The 27,873-nt window shown below is 40.1% G+C and overlaps 1 protein-coding gene across 1 annotated transcript in view; it reads left to right on the top strand.

Moving 5' to 3' along the window:
- The window catches only part of LOC128299376 (furin-like protease 1, isoforms 1/1-X/2), a 130,056-nt gene that overhangs the window by 65,517 nt on the left and 36,666 nt on the right, over window positions 1–27,873 (top strand). Inside the window, exon 2 of the mRNA XM_053035323.1 lies at window positions 643–2,540. Coding sequence (XP_052891283.1) covers window positions 1,791–2,540 — 750 coding nt within the window. The 5' untranslated portion in view covers window positions 643–1,790. The remainder of the gene's footprint in view (window positions 1–642; window positions 2,541–27,873) is intronic.

Below are 27,873 nucleotides of genomic sequence, written 5' to 3'. Positions count from 1 at the left end.
ACTATCGTGGCAAGGTGCGTTCTTTTATTGGGGTACGAATCAAATATTCGAAAGATTTTAAAATAATAGTTTATTGCTATTCGTTTCAAGGCACGGACCTACGACATTGACATAGAGAATTTCTCAGGTTCTCAAGAAAGGTTTTTTTTGTTTATTTTGGAAGTTTAAAATCAATTAAATACGAAGACACTTTGATTTGACGGTCTTACTCGTTCACTGTCTTTTTTTATTTTGTTCTTTCCAAATGACAGCTGTCAAAATTGTGGTCGTCGCTCAATGCGCGTTTACACGTATATACATCTATTTTATTATTAATTCATTATTCTTAAACTTCTACAGAAGGTATATTAAGAAGTTTTTTTAATTAAATCCATTTTCTCTCTTTGATTTTCGTTTCAGATGGAAAACCCCATTCAGCGACTGAGGCAGCTCGATTGATAGTGTTAGGCAGCGTTATTGAAGACATTAATCGCACCTAGCCGAGCAATATAGTGATCAGTGTCAGTGAGTTAGTGTCATAAAAAGTACGGAACTGATAAACTCGATATAGCGCGATATGTCTTCAAAAATCAAAAGTGTATCCATTTGTTGTGTGATTGTTATGTAATGTTCATTAATTTTATTTCTACCTTTTTTCATTAGCGTCGAAGAACTTTCGTGAATCAAATTAGAAGCACACGCAAAGTGTGTATGTACGTGTGTGTGTGTATCGCAGTCCGGTGAAAAGTTTCTTCTTGTAGCGTTGCTGATGTAAAGGAAAGGAAGGAAAAGACGTAAATAACAGCACAAAAAAAATGCAGCTCTAGTTGACTACAGGCGCCATTGCAGACATCCGGAAAACCGTCCTTAATAAACACACGCAGCCGCCTCCGTCGAAGTGTATCAAAAAGAGAAACCGAACTGCTTACTTCAGCACGATGAATCCATTGGTCCGCAAACAATCTGGGCAAGGATGCCAAGAACGTTTAATTGATTGATTAAAAACGGATAAGGATCGGGCGGAAAATAAGGAAATCGCCAGTCAACGGTACCACCGGGCGTGTGGGTGTTGCCGGTTTGCGAGAAAGCGAGAACAGAGGACCGATGTATAATGCTCGCTGCTGTGTCCACGGGCTTGGGAAGCAATATTAAAAGTGGCTATGAGCGGACGTCCTTGTTGGAAACACCCGGCAGTAGCCTCAATTTTGTACGCTATTTTACCAAACCCTCCGTTGGAGTTTTAAGAAGCAGATCGACACGATAAATCAACCCAAAGCAGGTACTCTTCAGCCAACATCTCTACGGCCAAGCAGAAGGTCATCGAGCCGGACCTTGGTGGGATGAAATTAATAATAATTATGTTTTAATTAAATCATCTTGATTATCCGTACCACTAGAGGAGGTAGAACGGCCAAGACTGGCGTAAGGCTATTTGCTAGAAATTTCTGGGAACGGAAAGCACACCCCGACTCAAGGCCTTCGACCACATTCCCTCGTCCGTGTAGCCTTACTGCAAGAGTAGTTATCCCGGTTCCTGGAATCTTCACTCGATCGCCGGCAGGACGACAAGCGTTCGAGCATTTTCGGTGCACTATGAGTTAAGTCAGTTGGAGTTATCGGTTCCATGACACCGTGTGGTGTGAAAAAGCTGTACTTGCTGCTATTATCATCGAACGATTACTGTGGTCTGATATAAATACTTCACCGTCGAGTCTTCATGCCGCAACGTGCAACGCGAGGGAGTTGCGGCTTTTAGGACATTGTGTGCTGCGATAGACCATCCTAGCCGGACAGTGATTTTTTGCTTCAAAATGACTATAGAGACTGCGCCGCAAAGCGAGCGTAAAACATCAAGCAAACCCAACGAAAGCGGAACTGGCCAGCACAATGCACTATGGCCATGCCGGCCCGTTACGTCCGAGTTACAAATGCGGGAACGAATTTCTATGTGCAGCTACGCACCGGATAGCAGCTACACAGGATATCGATCGATATATCAACTTTCGGAGGATCGCATTAGTGTAGCGTCATCGGCTGCTAAAAGTGACAGTGAACACCATTGGCTGCCGACAGAACTCGATCGCGATGGTACAGTAACGCGCATCGCTTCCGATTGCAGCGCTGGTGGCAGTGGCAGGAGTAGTTGTTCCAATGCCGTTTTACTGTCACGGCGACCGCGATGGCATGCACTATACCAGCAGCAGCACCTCTGTCCGCGAGCCTCTCAGTGGAGTCGCATCATCCAGTTTCAATTAGGGCTAGTGTTATCGGTAGTTTTAGTATTAAGCGGCATCAATTCCGCGGTTAACTGTGATGAAAATGTAACGATCGGTGTAAGTGGTGGGAAAGTAAACGTGGGGTTACTATCAGGCATTTTGGCTAACGTCAGCAGCAGCCACAGCGGTGATAAAGCGAGCATGTTGGAATCGAATGAAATCGAAGAGATTCTGGACGGAGTACTTCACTTCACACATCACTGGGCTGTGCATATACCGGACGGAGATCAGCAAGGCCTAGCTGACCGAGTCGCGGCCGAGCACGGTTTCATCAATCGTGGCAAGGTAGGTATTTTACATGAATTTTAAAATGCTGGAATTTTGTGCAGAAGTTACCCTTAAGTATCTGAAGAGAAATTTTTGTAATCGTATACCGTCTATATATCCAGAAGTATATCCGGTTTCTTGTATTGCGTTTTCATCATTCGATCTGAATTGGATTACGAACGGGTGAAAGGTTAGGTTTATAAATTCATCGATTGGATTGTTCCGTTGAATATCTGAAAACCATCCAATAAATCAACACGAAGAACAACGACGATAGTCCACTCTATTCCAAAGTGCTATGCAAGGGTATTTAGGTACGGGATATGCGTACACTTTTGGGTAAAAACACCGGCTTTATTACTCCCAGAGGATTTGAGTTACTGAGTCAGAGTCCTGCTAACGGCCTGCCGAACTACCTATCGTCACAAATTTAATCGCTAACGACCATCCAGCGTGGAAATTATTCTTCCATATTCGCCCTTCTTCGTGTTTCGATTATCGCAATCCAGTACCAGTATGCGCGACTTCTGCTGATGGCATTAAAGGGATAGATTGTACTGTGCCAAAGCATACAAAATTTTACTTCGAATTATGTGTACCGTGTGGCGGATTAGGGTAGGATCCACTGTTTCCGGTCTGTTGTGCTTGGTTTGTTTGGGCAGTGCGCGGCGGGTGGTGGTACAACAAATGTGTTTGTGTGCACGACGCAAAATGGCCATCGGATTCTGGGTGTATAGTTGATGTGTGTGTCCTATTTAATCGACCGTTCGACGCTATTCGGAGTTTATTGCAGTGATTGTAATAACTTCAGACAAATGAACAAATGGACGGGACACCACGGGAACTATTAGTGATCCAGGCCAGGATTTTCGCTGCCGTTTCAACTGGGAACTGCTGATGTCTGTATTGTTGAGAACGGTAATTGTTGGAAGGCATCTAAAATGGCCGACAGTGGAAAGAGACTAACTTGCTTCGAGGCAGCCATTTTTACGTTGCTAAAGCTTTAACATGCTGTCTGGGAGGGTGATGAAGCGATTACTGTTAAAACCAGAAAAAATACACATTAGAAGGGTAATTACGGTGAGCTCTGAGGAATGCATTTGTTTTAACTCTTTTTTTTTTACTTCACCAAGAATGGCCAAAAATATTACTACCAAGCGTTCTCACGAGTTCGTAAAAACTTGTCAACGAAACAACTTTTGCACCGCAATAATTGGAGTAGTCCATTGAAGGTTTAGAGGAGTTAACCGCTGGCAATACAAATAGAACTGGTAAAAATTGATTCCACGTTGCGTGGGCCACAGACTATGCGTTTGCTGCGGTGCTATGGGAGACGCTGTGTTATCTATCGTCACATACATCTTTCGGTGTCCATTGAGGGCGCGCAACCATTTAGCTTTAGCCACCCGTGCTCGTGTGCATGTTGCTATAAATAGGCGTTCCATTGTCCATTAAACTAATTGCTTTGCATATGATGATAAACCAACCTCGTCGGCACCGATTGTGGTACCGATGGCCAGAGTGTTTTGTTCTTCTGCACAAGCGCTACACAACACCGCGTTGCTGCCCATTGCGGCCGAGTGGAGCACTTAATGAGGATGTGGAAAGTGGAAAAAGGTGGTTCATATTCGCTAGGTATGAAGCTTTGCGTGGAACGAATCTAAATTGTCGCGTAATGTGAAATCATTGGCATCTGCGCGCGGTGCATTTAATGCGATGTAATTTGATAATAATAGTAATTAGGCAGTCATGGGCAAATGGAAGAACTCTCGCCACTAGACTGCGCCAATCCGTTTTGGGCGCGCTGCATCGCGCCGCGGCTAGGCTTTGGTGTAGGGCGATAGTGATAATTATGAACAACAATGCGTGTGTGTTGATCTGCTAACTGGGATCTGGGAGATTATCTGGCCGGTTCTGGCAGGTGTTTGTAGCACAATGAAAGCTTCTTATTGAATATCTGGCACTATGTGTTATGGAGTGTAGAAATTGTTAAGCAATCAGGGTTATGTGAACAATGTGTGTTCCGAGTGTTATTTTTCATTATAATGTGTCATAAGAAAAGTTATACTTTTAAACATATATAGGAAGCTAGCCAATCGTTCTGGTGGATATTCAACTTCAAGTGCAACTCCATTCTCTAGCCCAACAGTAATCAAGAGCAGAGAAATATTTTCCGTCAGAACAGACCGAAGTTAATCTAACGAGGTAGTAACTATGGTTGAAAGCGTGAATTTAAGACTCTACTAACTCTAAATAAGAGCCTTATTTAAAAACGAATAAACCCAAGAGGTTTGATGGAACGAGAAGCATAACATAAACTGATTTCGATAATCAGCACAACTCAACCGCCTGTCTCTCGGCGACGGCTCTGCTGGGCTGAGCGTGTAAGGAATGGCTTTATGCTTCATTTGCTATCGAGACTGTAAATCTTCATTTATCCTCCGGTATACAGTTCATTAGGCGGAGCGTTTATGCTAGCAAATGATAATGACGATCATGTCGATGATGCAAAATGGTGTCCCGTTCCGTTTATTTCGCCGACGGACTTATCTCGTCGGTGTCGGTGGTTTTCAGTAAGAGACGTTCTAGAACGTTTGCCACTTTAAGGGACAGTATAATTCTACCATTTCCCTGGCAAAAACTGTGCGTGATATTTTTTAAATCATTTAACAGAAGCTTTGTGCCTCTGCTGGTTGACATTCGCCTTTTTGTGCCGTCATAATGGTAAAGTAAAGTAAGTAAATGCTGTAAGCAAAATGCATGCTTAGGCCTTTCGATTTGTCGCATAAGCTTATCTTCTAGACCAGATTCATCCCTTCCTGGGTCGGTTCAGTCGTTATCTCCGTGCGCTTTGGCTTCGTCGATCCAAACTTCGCCACTCCGGATATCATGACAGCAAAGGAAGAAACAAAGTTTTTTTTGAAAATGCGTGGGGTACAAATTTAGTTACGAAAAGGTACGGTCGGCAACATTCGCTTTCTTCAGTAGTCATTGGTTTTACGTTGTTTTACGTTGGTTAGTCAGCAGATTAAAAGCTTAAGGAAACAAAAGGCGTAAAAAGAAAAAGCATTAAAAGGAGCCATTTTGTTTATGTTTCTTCTTTTTTGATGTGGAAAAAAAAACGTTTGCGGGACCGCAAACGTGCTTCATTTTATTACAAATAAAAGCCAACGTTTCATTGCATAGCGGAGGAGATAATGTTTGCTAATGATGTGGGTTCTAATTAAACTTTGATTAACAAATCAAAAAAACAAAAATGTTGGGAAAATTTTAGTCTTTAGGACTATATCGAAGAACACTATCCCTTCGCACCTAGAAATATGCTATACTTACGTGTAATTTAAAAATTGTTTGTATTGTAATAACTGTGAACTAGTTGCGTTGTATTAAGAAAAGAGGTTATAATTATTCTGCCCATAGTGTAGCAAAAAAAAGTAAAATTGTAAAATTGTAAAACTGTAAAGTAAAATTGCTCCTTTCAATGTCTTATTATGTCTGCAAATAGCTCTTCATTTCCATTAATGTGATTAATGTTATGAATAAAAAAGCTTAAACGTAAATTCTTTTGCATTTCCTTTCCGTTATATTTACTTGACTATCATTTCCTTAACGGTTTATTTACTTTTTTGCTTTATTGTTTAAGTTTAGATTTGCAATAAGTAAAATGTAACTAAAGTGTAACTGAAACATAAAAATTAATTTTAAAATTATGTTGCAAGGACACTATGCTAAAACTTGGTTGCTTATTAAATTGTTTTGATACTCATTTTGTTTTTTTAAAACTTGTGTTGCATGAATATGTGGTTAGCTACAGTACAGAATGCTTTTGTATTAGACAGTTTAAATCTTTATTCGCGTACAACGTTGAAAATCTAAAATCTTGATTGGAAATTTGGTTCTTTCATGGTGCGTTTTTTGTTTGTTTGTGTGTCCGTAGCACTGACGGTATCTCTATTGTACTGCGGAATAATTGCGGTAGACCAACAGAGAACCATAGGGCATGTTTTTCTGCGAACGTATGCGAATCATTCTTTCATCCGTTCCTGAACTAAACGTACATCCTCGTACATATTGGAAATAAAAAACGGAACGGAACGGATGCTCATGTTCCTCCATATGACAATAAAAAAAAGCAGTACAGCTGTAGCATTCATAATTGCATTCATCGCAACGCCACGTACCACCAGCATTCAACCTCGGGTAGAACGAATGGCATCCGACTGTTTGTGACAAGTGTTTGACAAGAGCTATAAACTGGAAACATAATTTGCAATCGGTATCGGTTGCAAAATGTTAGATACGTTTTTCGTACTCGGAAAATCAATTCGAAATTGCCTACTACAAATTCCCAATAGGTTTCAATCTTTGGTTTGTTTGTTGGGGAGTTCTGTGTTATGAGTTCTGGAACCGGATGATACCTGTAAAAGGAATTATATGTATATAATGATTATGCTCTCATCTCGGAATCGGTTTCAATAGATCAGGATGCAGTTTTGTTACACGATCGTATAGTTTTATATGGTAAAGTTTTAGGAATATTATTTACTAACATTGGTAAATTATCTTCGTTTTGCAACATTTTCTTCACCGAACCGTGAAAGGGTACGATTTAGGATGGTTGTACTCGGTCAAATGTCTGATTGATAGTGCCACCAATAAGGCAATTAAATTCCAACAATGAGTAATGTTAGAATTAAACCTCATGCCAGGTAAAATTAAGTCTTACCATACCGACATGCCAGAATCTTTTGCATCAACATCATCAGAATGCCGCGAAAAGACAAAGGTTACAGTGAGTCTATATTAACAATCAAAAAGTAGTAAAGAAAAAGTTGTTCGTGTTGGAAAAAGCGTTTAAATGTTATGTGTACACTGGCTAATTAGTGCTACTCTACCGGCGTTTCTCGCTCGCAATACCCCCAAAAGGTATCACTCGCGCCATGGATCAACTGCTGTTAATCTTTTTTTTTTGTTTGCCCCCGTCCCCGCAAGGCGGTCGCCGCTCAAGTATTAAAAGTTTCTGTGCAATATTGTTGGAAGCAAAAAACGCCCGACGCAGAAAAACGCCTCAAAATGTCGAAAAAGTCAAATTTCGGTCGAGTGTTTTTGGAAAGTTTTGGGGGCAAAACGACTATTGGGTGGTTCGTCGTTTTGGCCCCCCCCAAAACGGCCGGTTTGTGCTTTAAATATTAAAGGTAAGACAGTTGGTGCGGTGGTGGATGATTTGGTTGTAATATAAGAGCTTAAATTAAAACTTTCCCTGCAGAAACACCAGCTGCTCGGCGGCTAATGCGCTTACAGATTCTTCCGTTGTGTTTCATTTTACGATGGTTCAGTCACAGTTTTTCCTTCTATCGATCCATTTTCAGCCTAATATTGTGAAAAAATCAAGAGAATGGAATGAAAAGCAAATTAAACGGAGTACCCAGTTGATGGACAGTACGAAAAGCACGGCGGAGCTTTTCCTCGTGAGAAATAAACAGTACTGATAATTGATGAACAATATTATTCTTTATTTAACGATGATTTAACGGACGTTGGCATAGCATAATATGGATTATAGAACACAAGAAATAAATCATTTCATTGTTCATATGGTACTGGTTTCAAAAACCAAATAAGTCGTAATATGAACCCTTTGGAATTATTAACTCAAAACAAAACAAAAACATAAATGCACTCTGCGGTTAATACAGAAATAAGCACACCCCGCACGTTGTGTTTCTGGATACTTCAGGACATTGAAATTGTGGTGAAGCGTGGAAAATTAATCCCTTGTTTTCATTAGTCTTTTCTCTGTTTATGTATTGACTTGCCTTTTGCAGGTTTATGAATTTTGTTTCGTTCGTCCTTAAAGATCATTTTTAAAGTGAAATGAAACGATATTATTACACTTAACTACAGTATCGTTTGCATTGATTTTGGCGCGTTATCCTTGCCACGTTTAGCTTGCCAATAGCATGTAAAGTGCTGCGTTTTCTTCATTTCTATATACCCAAGCAATATAAGCAAATGCTATATTCAACAGGTCGTATTATTTAATCATGCCAGTCGGTTACAATCAATACTTTACAGTCTAATTGCTTCATCAGAGTCGGATCAGGTTTAGAATTTGCCAGACTGTTGAGACTGCCCCTTTTCCAGTCCAATCAATTCTAATTATCTAACCATTAGACCTGATTGCGAAAGGCGTAGCTTCGGTAGGCGAGCACAAGAATAAAACAAATGATGGACCGCCGCGTCCTACTGGTGGGACGGGGTGCTGCTACCTGTTGTAGCACTTTCATTTGGAGTGTCGGAAATCCGTCGAAGCAAAATGTTTCCCCAACTTTCAACTCACCCACCCGCGGCATGTCAGTTGGCCAAACTATTTCATGCCTGGTGGTAATTTATCATGCTGAAAAATGTATCCTTTCAAACATGCCACTGTCGTATTAGCGCTGTGCATGCTCGTTGGTGGTGGCATCGGTTTTTTATGCTGTTATGCTTTCCTTCAACCCTACAACACTCCCACGTATCGCGTATTAGCAACTTTCGACATGCAACATGTTGCTCGTTGCTTCGAATTTTGTTCGAAAATTGTTTGTTTCAATCGGAGCAACCTTAGCACCGAATTGTAAGCAGCTTAGGAAGGTCATGGTCTGAATCTGAGTTCGCCCTGGGTTGATGGGCAATGTGGGTCCTGCTGCGAGTGTGTATGTGCATCACGTTACGTGACGGGTGCATATCGACTTAGCCAATCAAGTGTTTACCAAGAATCCAGTATTTTCAATGTGAAGGTTTAGATGAATGAAGTTATGAGGAGGCCAGTAATAAATCTTGTATTCCACCAGATAAGGCAAATTGAAAGGATGTAATTATTATTTAATTACCATAATTAATTGTCTGGAGTGTAATCGGTTGGTGTCGGTGATCCAAGCAGCTCTTTGCAACATTAATTCTTTCCATGCAACAGGAGTTGCAAACAGGGCGGGGGGAACCTTGATCGTAAATGTCATCAAGGAAATTTATATCAAAGCATACTGTGTCGGGACAAAATATACCTGTCTCGTTGTTGCTAGCTGCTTCTTTTAATCTCTCTCTCGCCCTCTCTTTTTGACTTCCCTTCCCGATAGACCTTACTTACCTCAGGATACCTATTAGACTTCAGATTGTTTAGGCGCCCACCTAAACCACCTTTTTGCCAACAGCAATGACGTGTCGAAACGATAAAGTAAACGTAAATTTTACAGTATTAATTGCCATTTACCAAAATCCCTCGCCGATCGCCGATCGAAAGTGTTAATGAGATTTGTAACGCTGGATTTAGTATTCGATTTCCACACAGCACACAGTAGCCGAAACTGGCCATGGATGGTTGGTTGGGTTTTGGGTAAATAGTCCATTTTTAGTAAACAGCAAAAAAAAACCAGCTGGTGGCACTCAAAAACGGAAGCAAGGAGGTTTCCCCCGGCGGAAGCAACCATCGTTGAACGATGCCTTTTGAAGGGAAAACTTACAAACACCAGTTCAACCCCATGGGCTACCCCTTTTTCTTAGTCTTTCCCCCCCAGTGCGCGAGCGTGCGTGTGAAGGCATAACCCAACGGTTGCTTCCAAATCCTCTCTGCGTTACTAATGAAGCAAATCGAATTGCCCTCAAGCGGTAAGGCGTGTTCTGGTGTGTTGCCTTTGCTTGTCTTGCAAGAACAAAGCGAAAGAAGTACACAGCACAGAAGTTTCCATCAGCGGGGCACAGTCTACCTTTGCGCAGGAAATTGATGAACCCTTTGCGCTCAACCGAAGGAATATTTGCGTGTGGTGTGGCAAGTATTGAAATCGTTTTCAGGGCTGTTTTGCGCATTTTTTTATGCTTTTCACAAAACCCAGAACACTCCAGTTTAGTGATGGGAAAAATCACTCCCATGTGGGATTCGATCCGACCGATCCGGATCCGCCTTGGGATCGATCCTCCGAATCCGATCCGAATCCTACTAGATTTTTTTATGACCACAAATCAACTCTTTGCTTTGTAAACAAAGAAATTGTACGTTTTAGTTTTCTTAAATAGGAACTCAACTCATTACTCAAGTTTTACTCAATTCAAGATCACCAAATACATGATTTATGTGATTTTTTGATTAACATGTTTTAAACCAAATTAATTAATTTAAAAAACTACAAACTAAAGCTATAAAAATCCAAATCCAAATAAAAATATCCAATTATTTCTATGTCTTCCTCGCTTAAATTATGCTTTAGAAATAATATTTCATCCAGTTTTTTGGGGAGCAGCTTATTTCTTTTGTTCGTATAAATTTGACCTACCTTAGAGTGCATGCGTTCACATGGAACAGAATACAAAAAAACAATAAATCACAAAATATCCGCATTCGAAAACAACCCCTATCACAATCCCAGATTCCAATAATGACAGATCCGGATCCGGGATCTGGACTCTTGTTTTGGATTTCGATCCCGGATTCTCGTGTTGACGAAGCCGGATCCTGAAGGATCCGAATCCGGACTCTTGTTTTGGGTTTCGATCCCGGTTTCGACAGGCAGATCCGAATCGAAAAGGATTGTTTGGGATTCCAATCCAGAGAATCCTGGATTCAGGATCGAATCCGGATTGATCCAATGAAGGATCCAATCCCAGAATCCGATCCGATCCGATTCGCCCAACACTACTCCAGTTATTGTATGAATTTAAAGAATTATTTTTACATTTTTGGAAATATGCTGTGACAATGTTTAAAATATTTGGTTTGTTAAATTTTCTGGTTAGTGGTTTATAATTTTAGGATTTGTAGGATTTTATGGTTAACCACCATAATGGTGAGTGATTGGAATTATTCTCTTCTACATTTGTGTTATCAGCTTCAAGTTTATAACAAATTGCCGATTTTGTATCAATCAATCATTCGAATACAATCGATTGTATTCGAAGAACATTCTCTTACACCCTCTGCCTCTTAGGTGTGAAGTGACTGTCAATTAAGTGGAATTGAAATAAATGACCCTACACTCGCCTTTCTCGCCTCGTGTATTATCATCAGCACGCTCTATTACTACAACCACAACAAATTGAGTATCAAAATGGCATTTAAACGACATACGTGCAAAATACTTCGCCCGTGGCTTCCATATTTGCTCCGATCTCGTTCATCTTCGATGCCCCATCTGTTTGTCTGCAGTCGTTAACTTGTCGTTAGAAAAAAAAAACAAGAAAATGTCCCGTCAATCAATACTTGTGTAAAGGTTTCACGAAACATGACTTAAGTGGAATGTCGTTAAACAAAAGTAAGGACAGTGGCAGTCATATGTTTGGCATGCGTTTCAATTGCGCGTGCAGACGAAGCTTCACAAATCGGCAAATACGTTTCGGAAGCACCGAACATCCGAAAAGGTGTTTTCGAAAACGTGCCAGCAATCGAATGGACCACACGAATAAATATTCATTGGTAACCCGTGTCCCGTGGCGTCCTCATTTCTCGTTTGATGGACTGTTTGCCGTGTGGAACAACATTCGTTCGGATCCTATTTGACGCATTCGCATGCCTGAAATGTTTCCGAAACACTCTCCTGACATCATTTTCGAGGGTCAGCATCGAGGTCATGATGCCGATGTACCACCACGTGCGAAGAAAGTGGAGGTTGCGGCACTTTGCGGTACGACCTTTTTAGCAGCCCGTTGATAAGGTTGGTTGGGTTCGTTCCCGGGGGCGCAGCAAGTAATCTTGACTGAATCGGGGTTGCGCAGGTTAAGCGCAGGGTGAAGGGTTTCTCGTGTTACATATTCAATACTCATAACCCAACAGCATGTTCAACCGCTGGAGTATAATTATTTCTTGTGATGGGAAGCGTTTTACTTAACAGATTTTAAATTAGATATTTTTTTTTTAAAAAACAAAATTAACAAAAATTACATATTATAAATGTTTCATGAATCATTTTGCTTCATTCTACAATGCGAGATGCGAGGATCGATCTATATCAATATTTGTCGTTGATATTCAAGTCTACCAATTGACGAATGAATAAATGCTCTATTACCGGCCTATAACGTCATGACTTCATAAAGCCATGTTCACCAATCACCAAGGAGAAAGTTGTAACTTGTATGTCAAAGTGTTGTGAGTTTTCTCCCTACTTTCATATAAACAATTTTATTGATTTACACCAATTGCTGCAATTAAATAACAGGCATTCTTCTCTTCTGATGCGAGAATGTGTAGGCTACGGAACGGAATGTGGCAGGGCTTCTTCCTTCGTTCGTGAAGAAAGAAGAACTCAGTTTGGCAGCAATGGGTAAAACTTTCTTACGCAAGCCTGGAAGCGGTTGGCTAGTAAACAATCTAATTAGCACCGTCGTTTGAAGACATACAGAACGTCTTTCGCAGGAAGGCCATATGCCACCGAAAGGCCAAGAAGAACGTCGAACAGAACTATATTTGCGCAGTTTCTCACTCTCTGATAAAACCCCAAGCAGCAGCAGCCGGTTACCAGCATTCTAACCAGCAGTTCACGCTCGCACACTAACGCGCCATGTAGGCTTTTGGCCACAACCGGTTTTCGCTTTGCATTAACTTCGCCCCGGCGCTGACTTTTGTTACCGTCGGGTGTGTATCTGCCTAGGCTCGCAGCAGCTTGTGGAGATGGGTGCGATTTGAATGCGTTCTGATGGGTCTCTTACCTGGAAGTGGAGCAAACGGAACAAAACGAAACCGGTCAATTAGTACCGTCTGTCTAAGTGGTGCCAAGTGACGAAAGGCTACGTAATTCCGTTAGCCCCAGAGAACGGTTTTGCTCTAACTGTTCTTCACCTGAACTTGTCTGTCGAATTAGTGTGTGGTGTGTAATATGAGAATGGCCTAAAAAGGTGAATGTCACGCAATATTTTCATACAAACCATGCTCTGATTTCACTTGACAATATGTTGCGCTTATAACATTGGAGCACACTTGATGTTTTAGAAAAAAGTAATGTAATTCGAACGGCATAAGGGGTTTTTTTCAAATTATCAAATAAATTACATGGTTATTACCGATTTTTTTGACACATCCGGTCGCTTTAAGACTGAAAGAGAGTGCCAATAAGGAAAAAATAAATAAATAAATAAATAAATAAATACATAAATAAATAAATAATTAAATAAATAAAAGCGAATAAATCCAAACGCGAACTAGTCAATAAAACAATTTGATCTCTTGACAACACCGAAGGATGTAACGATCGATTGATTCTAATAGAAATCACATATATTTTGTTATATTTTTCGATGTACATTAGCGTTAATAATAAAAATGCGCTAAAGGAACTGTTGGATGAAATTTTTGCTACAAGATGGAGACGCCTGGTGTCACGTGCCAAATGCTTCATACAATGCATTCGATTTTCTTACGCTATCTATCTCTGTCTTCGATGGTTTTAAATTCTTTGGTTGTACCCGAAACTTTTAACCGACTGTGTTGTCAATATACCGTATTGTATTAATTTATTGAAAAATTAATTAATAATTTCCACGAAATTATTTCTTAAACATGATTATTTTGCAATATAACTACCCCAATATAGGCACCATTCAATCAACTGTAATGTAAAAGTTATTTGTTGCCGTTTGTGGATGAGAATTATGAAGTCCATTAATTCGTGTGGGTGAAATCAATAAAAGTTCCGCCGTATGCGTATGTAAAATCAACTGGAAATAATTAAGAATGGAATTTATCGATTACCAGAAATTATGCTCAGCTGACGAGAACGGATTGTGTCTGACAACCTCTACCTCGTCTGCATTGATATGTTCCATAGGTTGCATTCTAAGGTTTGAAAACGATTGATAACTTATCGATCGATAGCCGATTTGGTCGTGAGCGTTTGATTTTTGGTTGGCTGTTAGGCGAATGTTTGATAAGAGTAAAATCCCTGGTGAATAAATCAGTTTTGTTGTAAAATATTTCCAAACTGCCACATACATACATTGTTACCAGGTCGCATTTTCATGAAACCAGATGGTCGATGTTTGCATGGGCGCATAACACTTCACTTCGTGAATGAAGCCACTTTATTTCGCATTACAGCGAGTTGGTTGTGGTATTGGCAATAGGGTGGAGTTCCAATTAGTGACTCATTATCGGAGGCTAATGAGCTTTCCATGTGCTAAAGGATGAAACGAAAGTTTGAGAGATAGGCAGAGGTAGAAAGGAACAGAGGGAGGGGAAAATGTATGAGCAAATGAATGCTTGTCGTCGGATCTATCGGAACCGTTGAGCGGCTAACACTTTACTATGCCGAGATCATGAACGAAAATGGAACCCTTTCTGTAGGTTCATCGATTAGGCATCAATGGAAGGAGAGCTGTGATAACGTCGAAATTGATCTATCGACGCAACATCATTGTAACATTTAGGAAAATTGATATTCGAAAACAGTTTCACTCAAAGATTTGTTTTAATTCCAAATAATAAATGCTAATATCTAATGCTAATTATAATAGCTAGTATAGTGCTAATATGGCTTGTAGCAGAAATTCTCTTCCAATTGTTGTTGATTGTTGCTTCCAATACAATGTTGTGTTGCTTGCGTAAAATAAGGAAAACAAACTCATAATTAACAACCGAAGAAGTTTTGCAGCACCGAAGAACAGATTGGACGGAGCGGAAAGTTTAAATGTTTCTGTCGATTTATGATAGCCGTATGGATGGTGTCCGATGCGCAAAAACATCCACAATTGTTTATTTAAGCAAAAATAATTTACAAGTGGCGTAATTCTTCGTAGATGGTCCGAACAGCTGCCGTGCGTGCTGTAAACTATTTAGGATTGTTTAAAAATATTAGGCCGCCAGGCGTTGAGGATTCCCTTAACACTTAAAATCACAATCCGGCACAAGTGAATTGAGTTTTGAGGTAAACCTGACTCATCTGGCAAAGTCTCAAATTTGTTGAAACTTTGATTAACAGTTTGTGGAACACTTAGACAATTTTAACAGTGTGTGAGATATACTATCAACATGATTTATTTTACAATTCTACACTGTTTTTGTGTTCACTGCCAAAACGAGATCCAGTATGGTCGCCGAGTGTTATAAAAACGTGTTATACGCGTTATAATTCGTGAAGCGTTTTTCTCCAAAATTTCACTGCTACCAACGAGGGTTACGATAAGGCACTAACTTAAAGTTTTACGTACCTCCGGTTCAGCATTTTACAGACTGCAAAAACAAATGTTTAAACGTGCGAATAGGACGCATCTGGTAAACGTTGCCCCATTGTTGTACTGTCGCGTATGCGTCCATGAATAACCCTTAGCGACAACGATTTGATATTGCTGCTGGCGCTGATGGTGTCATTTCGGACGCTATCTGTAACTGAAGGGTAATGAAACTGTCGAAAGCGTTCCAATGTGTGGTTGTACAACCCACACACACACACACGAGTAGCCTTGCCTGTGATCCGAACCGCTGTGAAGTGTCGACAACGCGTGGCACCTTTTGCATGCGTGCATCATCCCACAAACTGCACCGAACGGAGCGCATCTAGAGTTGCAAGTAGTGTGCAATGAATGCCGGAGCTGTCCACGGGAATGTGTTTGTGATGTATGACGTACTCGATGCAGCGCGCACGGCAGCCTACTACAATTGGATCAACATGGGATCCTTTCCGGACGGCCGTACAAGCTGGATCAATGTAGATGAAATGTGTTCCTCGTGCCTCGAATGATGAAACGCGCGCACTCTAAAGCTTTTGTCGTTAAATTTGTGTTAGGTTAAGGGCGCACTGATGCAACGCTTTTGCCTGGGAACATTTTAATCATGCAACAGCTAAACGCTTACACTTCAGATAAGTCAATTCGATTTTGTGTCCACCCGTGCAAGTACAGCAACGTTCGGAATACGCTCTATTTGTGATGAACGTTTTTTCCAATAATGGGGTCTATTGTACAACCATAACTAGCGTGTTATTGTGTGTTATGCAAACTGGTAAGCTCTGAGTGAAGTGAAGTCTGTTTACCAAAACAGGCCATCAAAAGCTTCGACCACAAGCTTCGGTTTCATTTAATCGCTCGCTATTCGCTCGATTGTTTGATAAATACCGCCTTAAAGTATAAGCTTTTTAAAAATAATAATTTGATTTTGACCGAAGTTAGTTACTGAATTCTTTAAAAACACAATTCACACTACTGGATCGGACCAAGCACGCAGGATTGGACTTGATTTGCAGGAAGGCTCCAGACCTCTTGAAGTTGTTGTGCCGGTAAAGAAAGTAGTCGAACTTCTTCACCGATTGGTGTATTAAACAAGCAATGCTGGTTAATAAAAGGTTTATTAAAGAATCGTTTTTGATAACGCTGTTTTTTGCAAACTGCAATTGTTGGTTCTTTGTCCTTTCATATAACCTTGTGCTATAGCGTTAAGAGTTGGTCCACAACAAGAATGAATGGGAACGAAACAACAGCTACAGTAATTAAGGTTTTCTCAACCCTTGCCACACAGAGAAGGGGATGGAAGTAATATCAACGAAAGACCTTTAATTTCGGTAGATTTCTTATTCTTGGACTCCTTGTGGAGGCAAGCGGAGAGTCAGAAAGCAAACCAACTAAACACAAGAAATGGTAGAGATAAGAGACAACACTGTAATCGAGCGGTAAATCTGAGCTCAACAACTTCGCTAGGATATTGCTCCCTTTTCTTTAAACATCATTTAGCTCTCGCACTGGAATAAAGACAACCAGTTAGTTGGAGGACGTTACAGCTGATGGCGTAAGAATTGTGTTTGAATGTTTTTACTTTCCCCGAGGTTGCCGAGGACTGGGATTAGAGTTCTTGTTACTAACCAGTTAGTTAGTAACGAGTTAGCTGTCCGTGTCTGTGATTTTTATTCTACCACTTTCTTGTATGCGTTGATGTGGATGCTCTGGTGAACTTTGTTGGATTTTGAAACTAGAGCTGGGAGCTCCGATTTGCTGCTGGAGAGGGTGTCGAGTCAGGCATCAGGACTGGTGGCTAAGTTTCTTCTGACCATGCTGTCGATCTATGCTTTTGACGCATTTACTTTACTTGTGTGTGTGTGAAATTGAAAGAAAGCAATAACGTCTGGCTGCTTAGCAAATGAATTGGAGTCAGGTTGCACCATAGGGTCGCCGTGTTCATCATTTCGTCATTGTGCTGTAATTGCTTCTAAAGCTATGCTTCTTTTCTGTCGTTTGATGACTATTTTGCACTAATGATATATCTTGTATGTTTGATAATGTTGCTTGATATTTACATCACAGTTAAGGCTTTTTGCATAACTTGCTTGTAATAATGTCAGGCTACTAATTGCATTTAATAAAATGTGTCAGTCTGCATCATTTGTTTGAGTTTTTAGTACCGCTGTAGCTCAGTTGTTGCACCAGAACAAGGCGTAATGTGATGTTATTGATATGATTATATGGATGTGTAGTAAACTCGAATCGAATCTATGCTCTCTGTGTGTTCGTACAAGTGCAATCCTACCGACTGCAATTGTGTGAAGGCCAGAAGCAGAAAAGCTACCGGCAATTTACGATATTGCAATTGGGCAATGCATATTTTCATTTGGTGTATTGCATCTCTCGTTTAACATTCGTAGTCGAGCATTATTTTTTTTTTCTTGGACGGGCAATCGTATTCGTTCCATAACGAAGCGTAAATTAATAAAATCAATGTGATTCGATTTCAGTAGTTGCATGCTCGGGTCATAACGTAGCAGTATTATTATCGCACAACTTCATGATTGTTTCTCAACTTGCATGCTTATGCTGTGGAACATTTTATTTTTTTATTTTTATTTTTTTGAAAATCAAGCAATTATTTCCAACCAGTTAAATATTTCAGGAAATCGAATAGCAAATGTATTAATAATTGAGCGAAGTTATAACTTTGTTATGACGACCCACATAGCATTTAAAATAATGTTTGTGTACACCGTTGTGAAGAGATAAAATTATTCAATTGTATGAGTCTCCAGTCGATTTGAGCGTTTTCGGAAAAGCGATCAGGATGAATTTCTATAATTAGCATTATTATGCTTATGAACGAAGCATATTTTGCTAATTGTTTAGCTCAGTTTTGTGTTTTTTTATTCGAGTACAGTTTATTTGAGTAGTTTACAACTTGTGTGTTTATTATTCTCCATGTGTTATCCAGAAACCAACGCTTGCTACGTTTTTCACTGACTTTTCTCACTGACTGATGTCATTCCAAACGTCAGACGGTGGTGACGTCTGCATACTTTTAAAAAATTCGTTACGCCCTTCAAGAAGGCATAACGAACACTAATCATTCATGTATGTTTGTCTATCTGTGATGTGGTCCTGGGCCACCTCTATGTAACACGGCTATCCTGTTGCAATTTTGGCTTTTTTCTTTTCTTTTAGCTCTATCGTCCACAAAACCCCCAATCCGTATGCCTACCTTACTATGGCCGGAAGCATACATTTTTGAATTACAGTTGCGCTCTAACACCACCGCTGTGGCAGATAGGAACGAACGTAGAAATTGCTTACACGAAAACGAACTTGTTTGGTGTCCTGTACCTAAAACTGGCTTTATCATCATAAAAGGGGGAAAAGAATTCTGTCTTGTCGCTCCGGTCTTTGATAAATTATTTCCCAATGTGTTCGGAATATTGTAACACAACCGTTCGGGGAAGAAACACCGTCGTGAAGGATATTTTTCACTCTTTGCTTGATAACTTCTGTTGCTTCGACGAGTTCGATACATGGTTCTCGCTTCTAAATGGCGTTCAATCAGCATCTGTTCAATTTTGCAAGCCCCGGGCAGGGCACGAAAAGGGCAGAAATGGGAGATGTTTATGAGACAGCAATGTTTACTTTTACCTTATTTTATTATTGCGTGTTTTCTTTGCGTGTGTTATATGAAAGTGCGTGAAGGAATAGGACGAAACGTGCTAGGGTGGATCCCTTATTCCTTGGTTTTGATCAGCGGCACGTTTATCCCCTAATGCGTTATGTGTTTGCCAAATCTTACCATTCCTATGATCAATTTTCTGCGCCATGGACACAATACACCTTACTTCAGCAGTACACAGGAAACAAGACTTACAACATTGCCAATAGATGCTGTGCCCATCGGCTAGATGTGCGGGGGGTTCTATGTAGCGTGTTGACCTAACCGGTGATGTTTCCGCAAGGTAGACACATCCTATCCTCTATTTTGGCACTAATTGTACGTTAGTGGTTGTGTGTGTGCCGTTGAGGGGAAAATAATGAAAATGAAACAGAAACAGCACGGGTATTCGTACGAATTTTGGTAACAGCGAATAAACACCATCTGGCGACTTGAACCAGCAAAACTGCAGTAAACCTCTGGCTAATATCTGTTTTGCTAATTGTATATAGCAAACGAGGGCAACATACATAACCAAGATTTGATGTAAAAATAATACTCTTGCTTTATGTTTTCCTGCACAGTCCTACATATTTATAACACAAATGCAATTCGTAGTTGTGTACTTGGTTGATTTTGCCGTTTTAATTGTGAAAATATTATTTTCAACAGTGTTGGTTTATTAAAATATATGACATAATTTTCAACAAAAAGAACGTTTAAACCTTAACTGAGTGAGTCAGCATACAGATACGCTGGGGTTCCTTCTCGAGTTTTCTTAATATTCGAAATTAACTCGCTCTATCTTCTAAGCGTGTAATTTTTTGTGGAAAAACCTCCCTCTGTAATCATACAATATTGGGATGTGTTGCTAGTTGACAGACGTTCCTCAATCGGTAACAGATACTAGATACTCATCCGTATTTGGATTATTGTACCGTCCATCCGAAAACCTCCTTAGGCCACCGAAACCATTACCTGAGCCTTCTATCGGAAATCGAAATGGAACGAGTGTTTTCCCCTCTTATCGAGTTGTTTTAGTTTTTTCTCTGAAAGGTACAATCGTAACGAGAAAATCGTTAGATCGGCTGAATTGTGATGCTGCTCACAGCGTGTGTCGGTTTGATGGGGCAGAAAGAATATGCTTCGTGTGGGATTTAGCATTAGCAAGATAATATTCTTAAATCCTGCCCTTGCTTGCTAGTGATGGATCTCGTGTGGTTCATTTCAAAGGACGAGTTGGAGTTGGATGGGTGCGCGTCGATTTGGAATCGATTCCGACACGTGAGAGGAAGTACATTATCTGTCTGGAAGCTAAACAATAATTAGCTTTTTTTGGATTCTGTTCGTTTTGTACTGTAAGGTATAAATTGGTTTGTTATATGGTGAATTTTATTTCAAACGTGTCCTTTGCCATACCAAAAGTTAAACGAACTAGTCGCTGTATACAACACTCATGGTTCATTCAAATTTCCGTCCCTTCATTCCCCAGTTTCATTTAAATTTTTTTCACATTTAGTTGCTTAGTGTGTGTGTGTGCCGTTTCTATGTTGCAACCGTCCTGTTCCGATTGCTGGTCAAGCTCCCTCCGGCAAACGTTTGAAGTAAAATCTAACCTATTTGAAGGCCTCTTAGTTTGGATGCAAACCTCACACACATAAAATCGCCTTACTACGAAAACGGTCCGTGTGGCACTGAGTTGGAACACAACTTTTACACAAATGATATCGTTTGCCTCTGATCCCGGCAAAAAGGCATCTCCGAATATGAATCGCAAATATGAGCAATATTTGATGCTGCCAAAGGCGACAACAACCGACAACACGTCACCACCATAACTGGAGACATGGCGAAGGGCAGTGGTCACCCCAAAAAAGGGACAACACGTTGCCGAAAGCCGAAACGGTCATCGCAACAACAGAACAGCCATAGCAAAATAGCGGCATATTCGACGCACAGTAATCAGAGTAAAATTGTCTAATGTTTGTCTGCTTTTGAACGCTGTTCGAGGCGTCCGTCCAGAATCCGGGCCGTTGGGTGGACATTTCTAGTGCAAGCTGGAATAATATTCTACCGAATGCCTTTTGATGGCATCGTGACAGTATCTGTTGTGTGTACTTCGCCACGGAAGCAAAACGATGGTTACAAAATTTACATACCAATGCACTTTAGCACGCTCTTGGATGTCGGAGATGGTGTACCATCTCTGAACCCTGCAGAAGATGAAATGTTTGGCCAGTGGTTAAGCACAAAACTGTTACGAAAACCTTACACCCGTTTGGCGTTCTTACACGATGGTAAGCAGTTTAGAGAGTACACATCGCCTTTTCGGCGTGAAGATAAGTCAGTTTGTTGTCTAGCTGCTTTGGCATCTGGATCTGGTTGGAACATCATTAGTCTTTTCATTTGATTGTGACCTTTCTTAATGCATCTTTTGCGATTTTAATCCTCCTTCGATTTTAATACATTATATTATTATCATAATTGTCAAAAGAAACAATGATTCTTCAATTGATGTCTCTTAAAGTATGTTTTATAGCTTGTAAATGTAGTTCAACTTGGTTTGATACCACTAGAAGTAAGAAATAGACATGTTTAAGGAAAATGTATAGTAGGAAATGAATCACCCTGTGCTTGGTGACAGTTGAGGTGATAGCTGGCAACACGGTTGTCAGGCGGTAGCTAGCGCGGATAGCTAATAAAGGAATAAATAATAAAATAGATAATAAAGGAACTTGCATTTTTTATACCGGTTCCTACATGTATATCGACCAAGAAGGTACTGTCGGCTTTCTATTATATTATTACTATAATTAATATTATAATAGTAGAGATAGTGTGCGATTAAATATTGTTAACTGGAAAGCTATTCTTAATTCTTATGCAAAAGTGGTAAGCAGTGCTAAACTATAATTATGTAGAAATAAAGTACGCACATGTGTACACGACATAGGTTAGGCATAAAGAGGCCGGTTCGCTTCACGTTATTATGCGTTGACCTCTCAACGCAGCCGTGCTGCCAACCTGTAGTGTTTATTCCTTTGCAGTGTATAAAGTCTAGTTGTATACTAGCGGTGTTGAAAATGATGATGATGATGTTACATTATAATTCTATATAAGCATGTCAACGTCTGTATTGCCCTTTGAAACTACCGACATTAAGTTAAAACAAAAACAAATTAAGATTGGCAACAAGTGTTGGGCTTTTTTGGGTGAGCTGAGTGAACCGCTCGCGCGAAGCAAGCTCTAACGAACGCGAAACTCCCCGAAGCATGTCCTATCTTGCGAGCGATCGCGATCTTCCGACCATTCTTCATCACTGACTTAGAGGAAAACACTGCTCAATGCGCTCTTTTGAGAGCGATCACACCTGTTTTTTCTGTATAGAGCGCTCTAAGTTCGCTCAGTTTGATGAGTCGAGCGAGTGAGGTAGTTCTTTCGTTCACCTCAAAACACTATCGAGAACGACTGTGTGTCTGTGTGGTCTGCCTAACAGCATTTTCTTATTGTCAATGATTAATTTTTAAAATGAACGTTTCATTGGAAGACCAATGACTGTCGTTTTTATTTCAATTATGCCTTCGAAAGATTAATCATCAATGCGAAGATGTATCTCTCATTTGAAAAAAACATGCTATGTAGTTCTGTTTTACATGTTGTGTGTATATATTTCATAGATAAATACAATAAATTTCTTTTTTTTTTCCATCCCCTATAACACATTTCAAGCTACTTCTCCTGCTACACAATCATTTTCATCTCTTCTCTCTCCCATAACAAGCATTGTTTGTTTCGCTTGATTTGATCGATAATAGCCCCGAAGAAATACATCCCCTATGGCAGCCAATGGCAACCAAAGCGGAGGGAGTGAAAGGTTTTGTCTCACTTTTGAATGAAAATACGAGGGTGGACAGTCAGGTTTAGCTTATATTTCCCTGGAGGAAATAAGATCGTTTTCTTCATTGTCCTGTCCCCCAGCGTTCAACAGCTGGCAATTGGCACATACCCCTATACCCCGGTCCAGAACAGAACCAACGCCCTGTGACTAGAGCTCGCAGATTTCTTAATACGGTTGGCGTATACGAACGTACAGCGAAAAATAATTTCGCATTTTGTTTATTATTATCATTACCACCGTCGTCAACAGCCGCGTTCCCGGGCTTCGTTCGGGACGTTTTTCTTGCGTTTCAGGTAGGGGTTGTAAGTGGTTTATTTTGCTGCCGGAATTGGAATGAAATTATGTTGTTCCCTTCGGAGAGCCGAAGGTTGCGTAGGCGATAAGTTAGTTGGGGGTGCAAACTGCATGCAGAAGAAGTAATAGGGGACAGTAATACCTTGCTGCCTGTTCGTTACGCTGCAAACATAAATCAATTGAACAGCTCTTGGATTTTTTTTTGTTTCGTTATTGCAAAAAGTGTGGGTTGCAAAAGGTTCCACATGTACCGCATGTGACAGTAGTTGTGATTTTTCCTTTCTTTATTTTTATGTGACTGTCTTTTGCTTCATGCCAGAAGGTTTCATTTTTTGCAACTTAACTGTTGGTTTTATATTTTTTCCTGTGGGTAAATTGTGACTTTTCTTCAAAACATGTTTATTTTTGGATCTGTAATCCGATTGTACACGATTGAGCAAGGTTCTTGTCGGAGCAACATAATGTCACATTCACAACTCAAAATCATCCTAATGTTCAACCAAAAAGGCAAGAAAATCAATTCCTCAAGAGAGAAGGTGCAGCCGCTGTTCAGTGAACACACCAGTTGAATATCGATTTGGGAGTGTTTTTTTGTTGCCCTTACGCATATAAGGTATAGTGGCGTAATTTTGCGCTACCTTCAACTGCGCACACCTATTCATGGAAAAAAAAACAACGATTCGAATTGAATAGAGTTAATGGAAACTCCAAAGAAGGTGACTCTCCATGCCAACTCCACTGAAGGCGACCGGAAGCGATAGGATGTGTTGAGAACCGTGTGTTACTGATAGGGTAACGAACGGGGCGAAACAAACTGGGGGGAAAATTGTTTCTTTTCATTTGGTATTTCATACAAAAACAAAAAAACAGCACAACAACTAAACTGGCTCAGAAACGAATCGGTTTTCCCGTTTTCTGATTGTTTTCCCATGCAGCATGAGCACGAACTCGATGAAATAGGTAACTGGTAAGGACGTTTATTTGCACATTGAGTTCAATTGGGCACAAAATTGTTGTGTCGTAATGTGATTCTCGGTGCCACCTTTTTTTCTGACCGTTGCGACAATTCGACATTTCAAATTAAAAGTTTTTCGGTGTAAGGATGTGTGGAAGTAAAATTGTGATAAATTATGTTTACTATGTAACGTGTGCAATAATATGCATAATATTGCATGCATGCATGTTTTCTTTTTATTATGAAAAATCACAACCGGTATTACACATTGTTGTAATTAAAATCAAGGCAGGGACCTTGCTGGTTTTCAAGGATGCAAAAATCAGAATGGGAACGTTTCATAATTTTAATATGCTTCTCAACAAACAGGTAAACAGATAAGGTGGAATTTTATTATTCCTTTTTTTCGAGTGAGTCTTTTGATCTGTTGCATATTACATTTCCTGCAGAGAGCATATATTACCATGGTTGTTTCTCGGTAGCAAATATTTGCTGAAAGGAAATATGATGTAGCGCAAGTCGGTGATTCGGTCGAAGCGCACATAATCTCGCAACAGCATTATTCCCATAAATCCATACAAGGGTTTGTGAAAATCATATTTAATTGCATTTTGTTATGTCGTTGTGCATTGTTGTGCCATTATCGTATTTAGAAGCAAGCGGTAGATATTTTTTAAAATTTTATTTAATCTGGAAAGGACAGACCCGTACATGTTTCGATACCCGTTGAGTAGCAAGCAAATTCGTCATTCTTCGGCAAGCTGTTCCATAACATCCTCCTAACGGGCTCCGTGCATAATTGTGCTTTTATGGCATTATTTGTTTGTCGCTGGTTATTTGCCCTCCTTCACGGAGGCTCATACTTAAGCCAATCGCAGCGTTTTGGTCGATATGTGGCGCGTTACTAAACGCGACACTCATCAAAAGGCAGCTTCAAGTAGCAGTGACGTCTTTACCTCATATTCGAAACAAAATAATAAAGCTGGCAAACCCGAAGGCATGTGCTCGCGGACAAGAAAAGCCACCACCTCCCGCAAACGATTGGCGCGGTGCGTGGTGCACTTCCGCTTTTCTCTGATGTTCTACCATGAACATTCGTAGTCTATTCACGGCCGGGCGTTTCTGATGCTGCCGGAAGGATCTCTTTGTCCGCATCACAAAACTAACGCACACTCATCGCTTGCTTGCTTGCTTGAGTGTCGGAGACGGAACACGCGCACGGACAGAACGGGTGCTGCGTGAAGGCTTGCCATTTTGATGTGTGGTGAAGGTTCTCCCAAAATTGTCTCGCTGGGATGATGGGTGATGGGCCAAATCGAAAAGTTGGGACGGAGTAAATTGAGACTGGCGAAAGGCCACAACAAGGCCGTCTTGCAGTGAAACTTTCCGCGCCTGGCAACAACCATTGTCCCCCACCACCCGGGAGGGTTGTAGCAAACCACAAAACACACGACGGTTTGACGTTGATGTGTTGGTATTAACTCTCCACGTAATGCTTCTTGATGGCAAAGCAAGTGTACATCATCCATCTTTTGACACTCGGGAGGTTCACTTTAGGGTACAGCTTTTAGGATCCATTCCGTTTTTTTTTGTTGAATGATGCAAAATTGAACATTTTTGTTTAAATTTAACCCAAAGAAAGCAATAATTCTACGTTTTTATATTTAAAATATCACATTTTCTTCTTTCGATGTTAAACAATACATAAATGTAAAGTATAAAGTACTTTCTTAGACAATATTTTTGTAAATAAAAGGAAAGCATCTTTGTCTTGTCTCACTAACTTTTACAACAAAGAACCCTTCATCAAAAGGGACAAGAATACACCAAAAATGAAGTGATGATACTGAACCACTCTTGATGAGATGAGGTTAAATAATCCTCCAAACCAATTCCGGAACGTTCCGGCCGTTTGAGAGCGTTTCGGATCGTTTGTGCAGCTGCATTCAGGCTATAAATCGATGATTCATCATATCGCGTCAGTTTGTCCCGGAGTTTGAAATGAAACGAGGTTAACAAAGTGCAGTGGGAAGTTAGTTGCGGACCAATAGAGCAAGGAAAAGTAATGGAAGCGCGAAAGAAGCTGAGAATGCATTAGACAGAGATACATACTACCTTTAGAAACCTTCAACGAACCCGTTGTATTATTCAATTCGTTTATCGTTCTGTGGTTTCGACGGAGTTTCTCTATGATTGATAGGATTGTAGAAGGCTTCCGCTTTAACCACAGCGCTAGGAAACTTAATTATGTATTTATGGTATATAATTCCGCAATTTAGTTTATATGCTACATAGCACAACCCAAATCATTACTCAATTAATGTTTAACAAACAACTACAACAATTTCACACCAAAATTTTTGTTTGCTGTATACTAAAACTCCGCTTTACTATATTTTGCTCATTTAATCCGCAAAACAATTGAAATTCAAACTGTTCCCAACAACTTACCTTATTAAATATGTGTACCGCGTTTGCGGTGACAATACACACTAGCGCCAGCTCGAACTATTTTCACATTTGCCTAACAATACAGTACTTTGCATAACGGCCAATAGATTTCGCGACCGCAAGTACCGCGCGACGGGATGCTTTGTTTCCTGTTATGATTCAGTGGGTTTTGTAAATGAAACAGCACCGTTTTCCTGTGCTCGTGTTTCTGTACTTGGAACGCGGGCATATAAAAAAAATGTAAATTACTACTGGGTGTAAATATACAAACCACCCCACTATTGGTGGTATGTTTTTAAACAAATTGTGTTCGCATTTTGCATGCTGAAAATGCACGGTCAAAGTTTATAGGTATATGGGTGCTCTTTTATTACTAAAACATGTTAAATAAGAGTTTGGACGATCGTTCGATCGTTGCCTTATTTTTTACACATTCATAATTAGCGAATACTTACAAAACACGTGCAATTTCAATATAATTGGGTTTTAAATATTATTCCGACCATTAGTCAATACCAATTAATCCACTAATTATTAAATTGCTCAGTGCATAATTGATGTTACTGTGAAAAAAATATAACCGTACCATGACAGCAATAAAACTACCCCATCAATAATAGATGATCGGTTAAGTGATACACTTGTCTTGTTAAACTGAATAATTATAGCAGTTATAATAAGGGTGTTGCGGTGGTACTGTGGCAGTAGTCTCTCCCACAACATTACCGGTACTAAATTCCATCCGTAAAACATAAGTTTTATAACTCAGTTATGACAGTGGATGACCTAGTGGATATTTATTATAAGAGAAAAAAGAAAAAAGCTGTTAAACTCGTTACGAGAAACTCTTAATAACACGGTCTCACTATTAATGTTTGCAATGTTGTACCTCGCCGTGAGTGCAAAT

This window comes from Anopheles moucheti, chromosome 2, assembly GCF_943734755.1.
Source record: "Anopheles moucheti chromosome 2, idAnoMoucSN_F20_07, whole genome shotgun sequence".
In the NCBI taxonomy this organism is placed as follows: Eukaryota; Metazoa; Arthropoda; class Insecta; order Diptera; family Culicidae; genus Anopheles; species Anopheles moucheti.
Note: the sequence above shows the minus strand (reverse complement) of the source record. Positions and strands in the feature narration are given on the sequence as shown.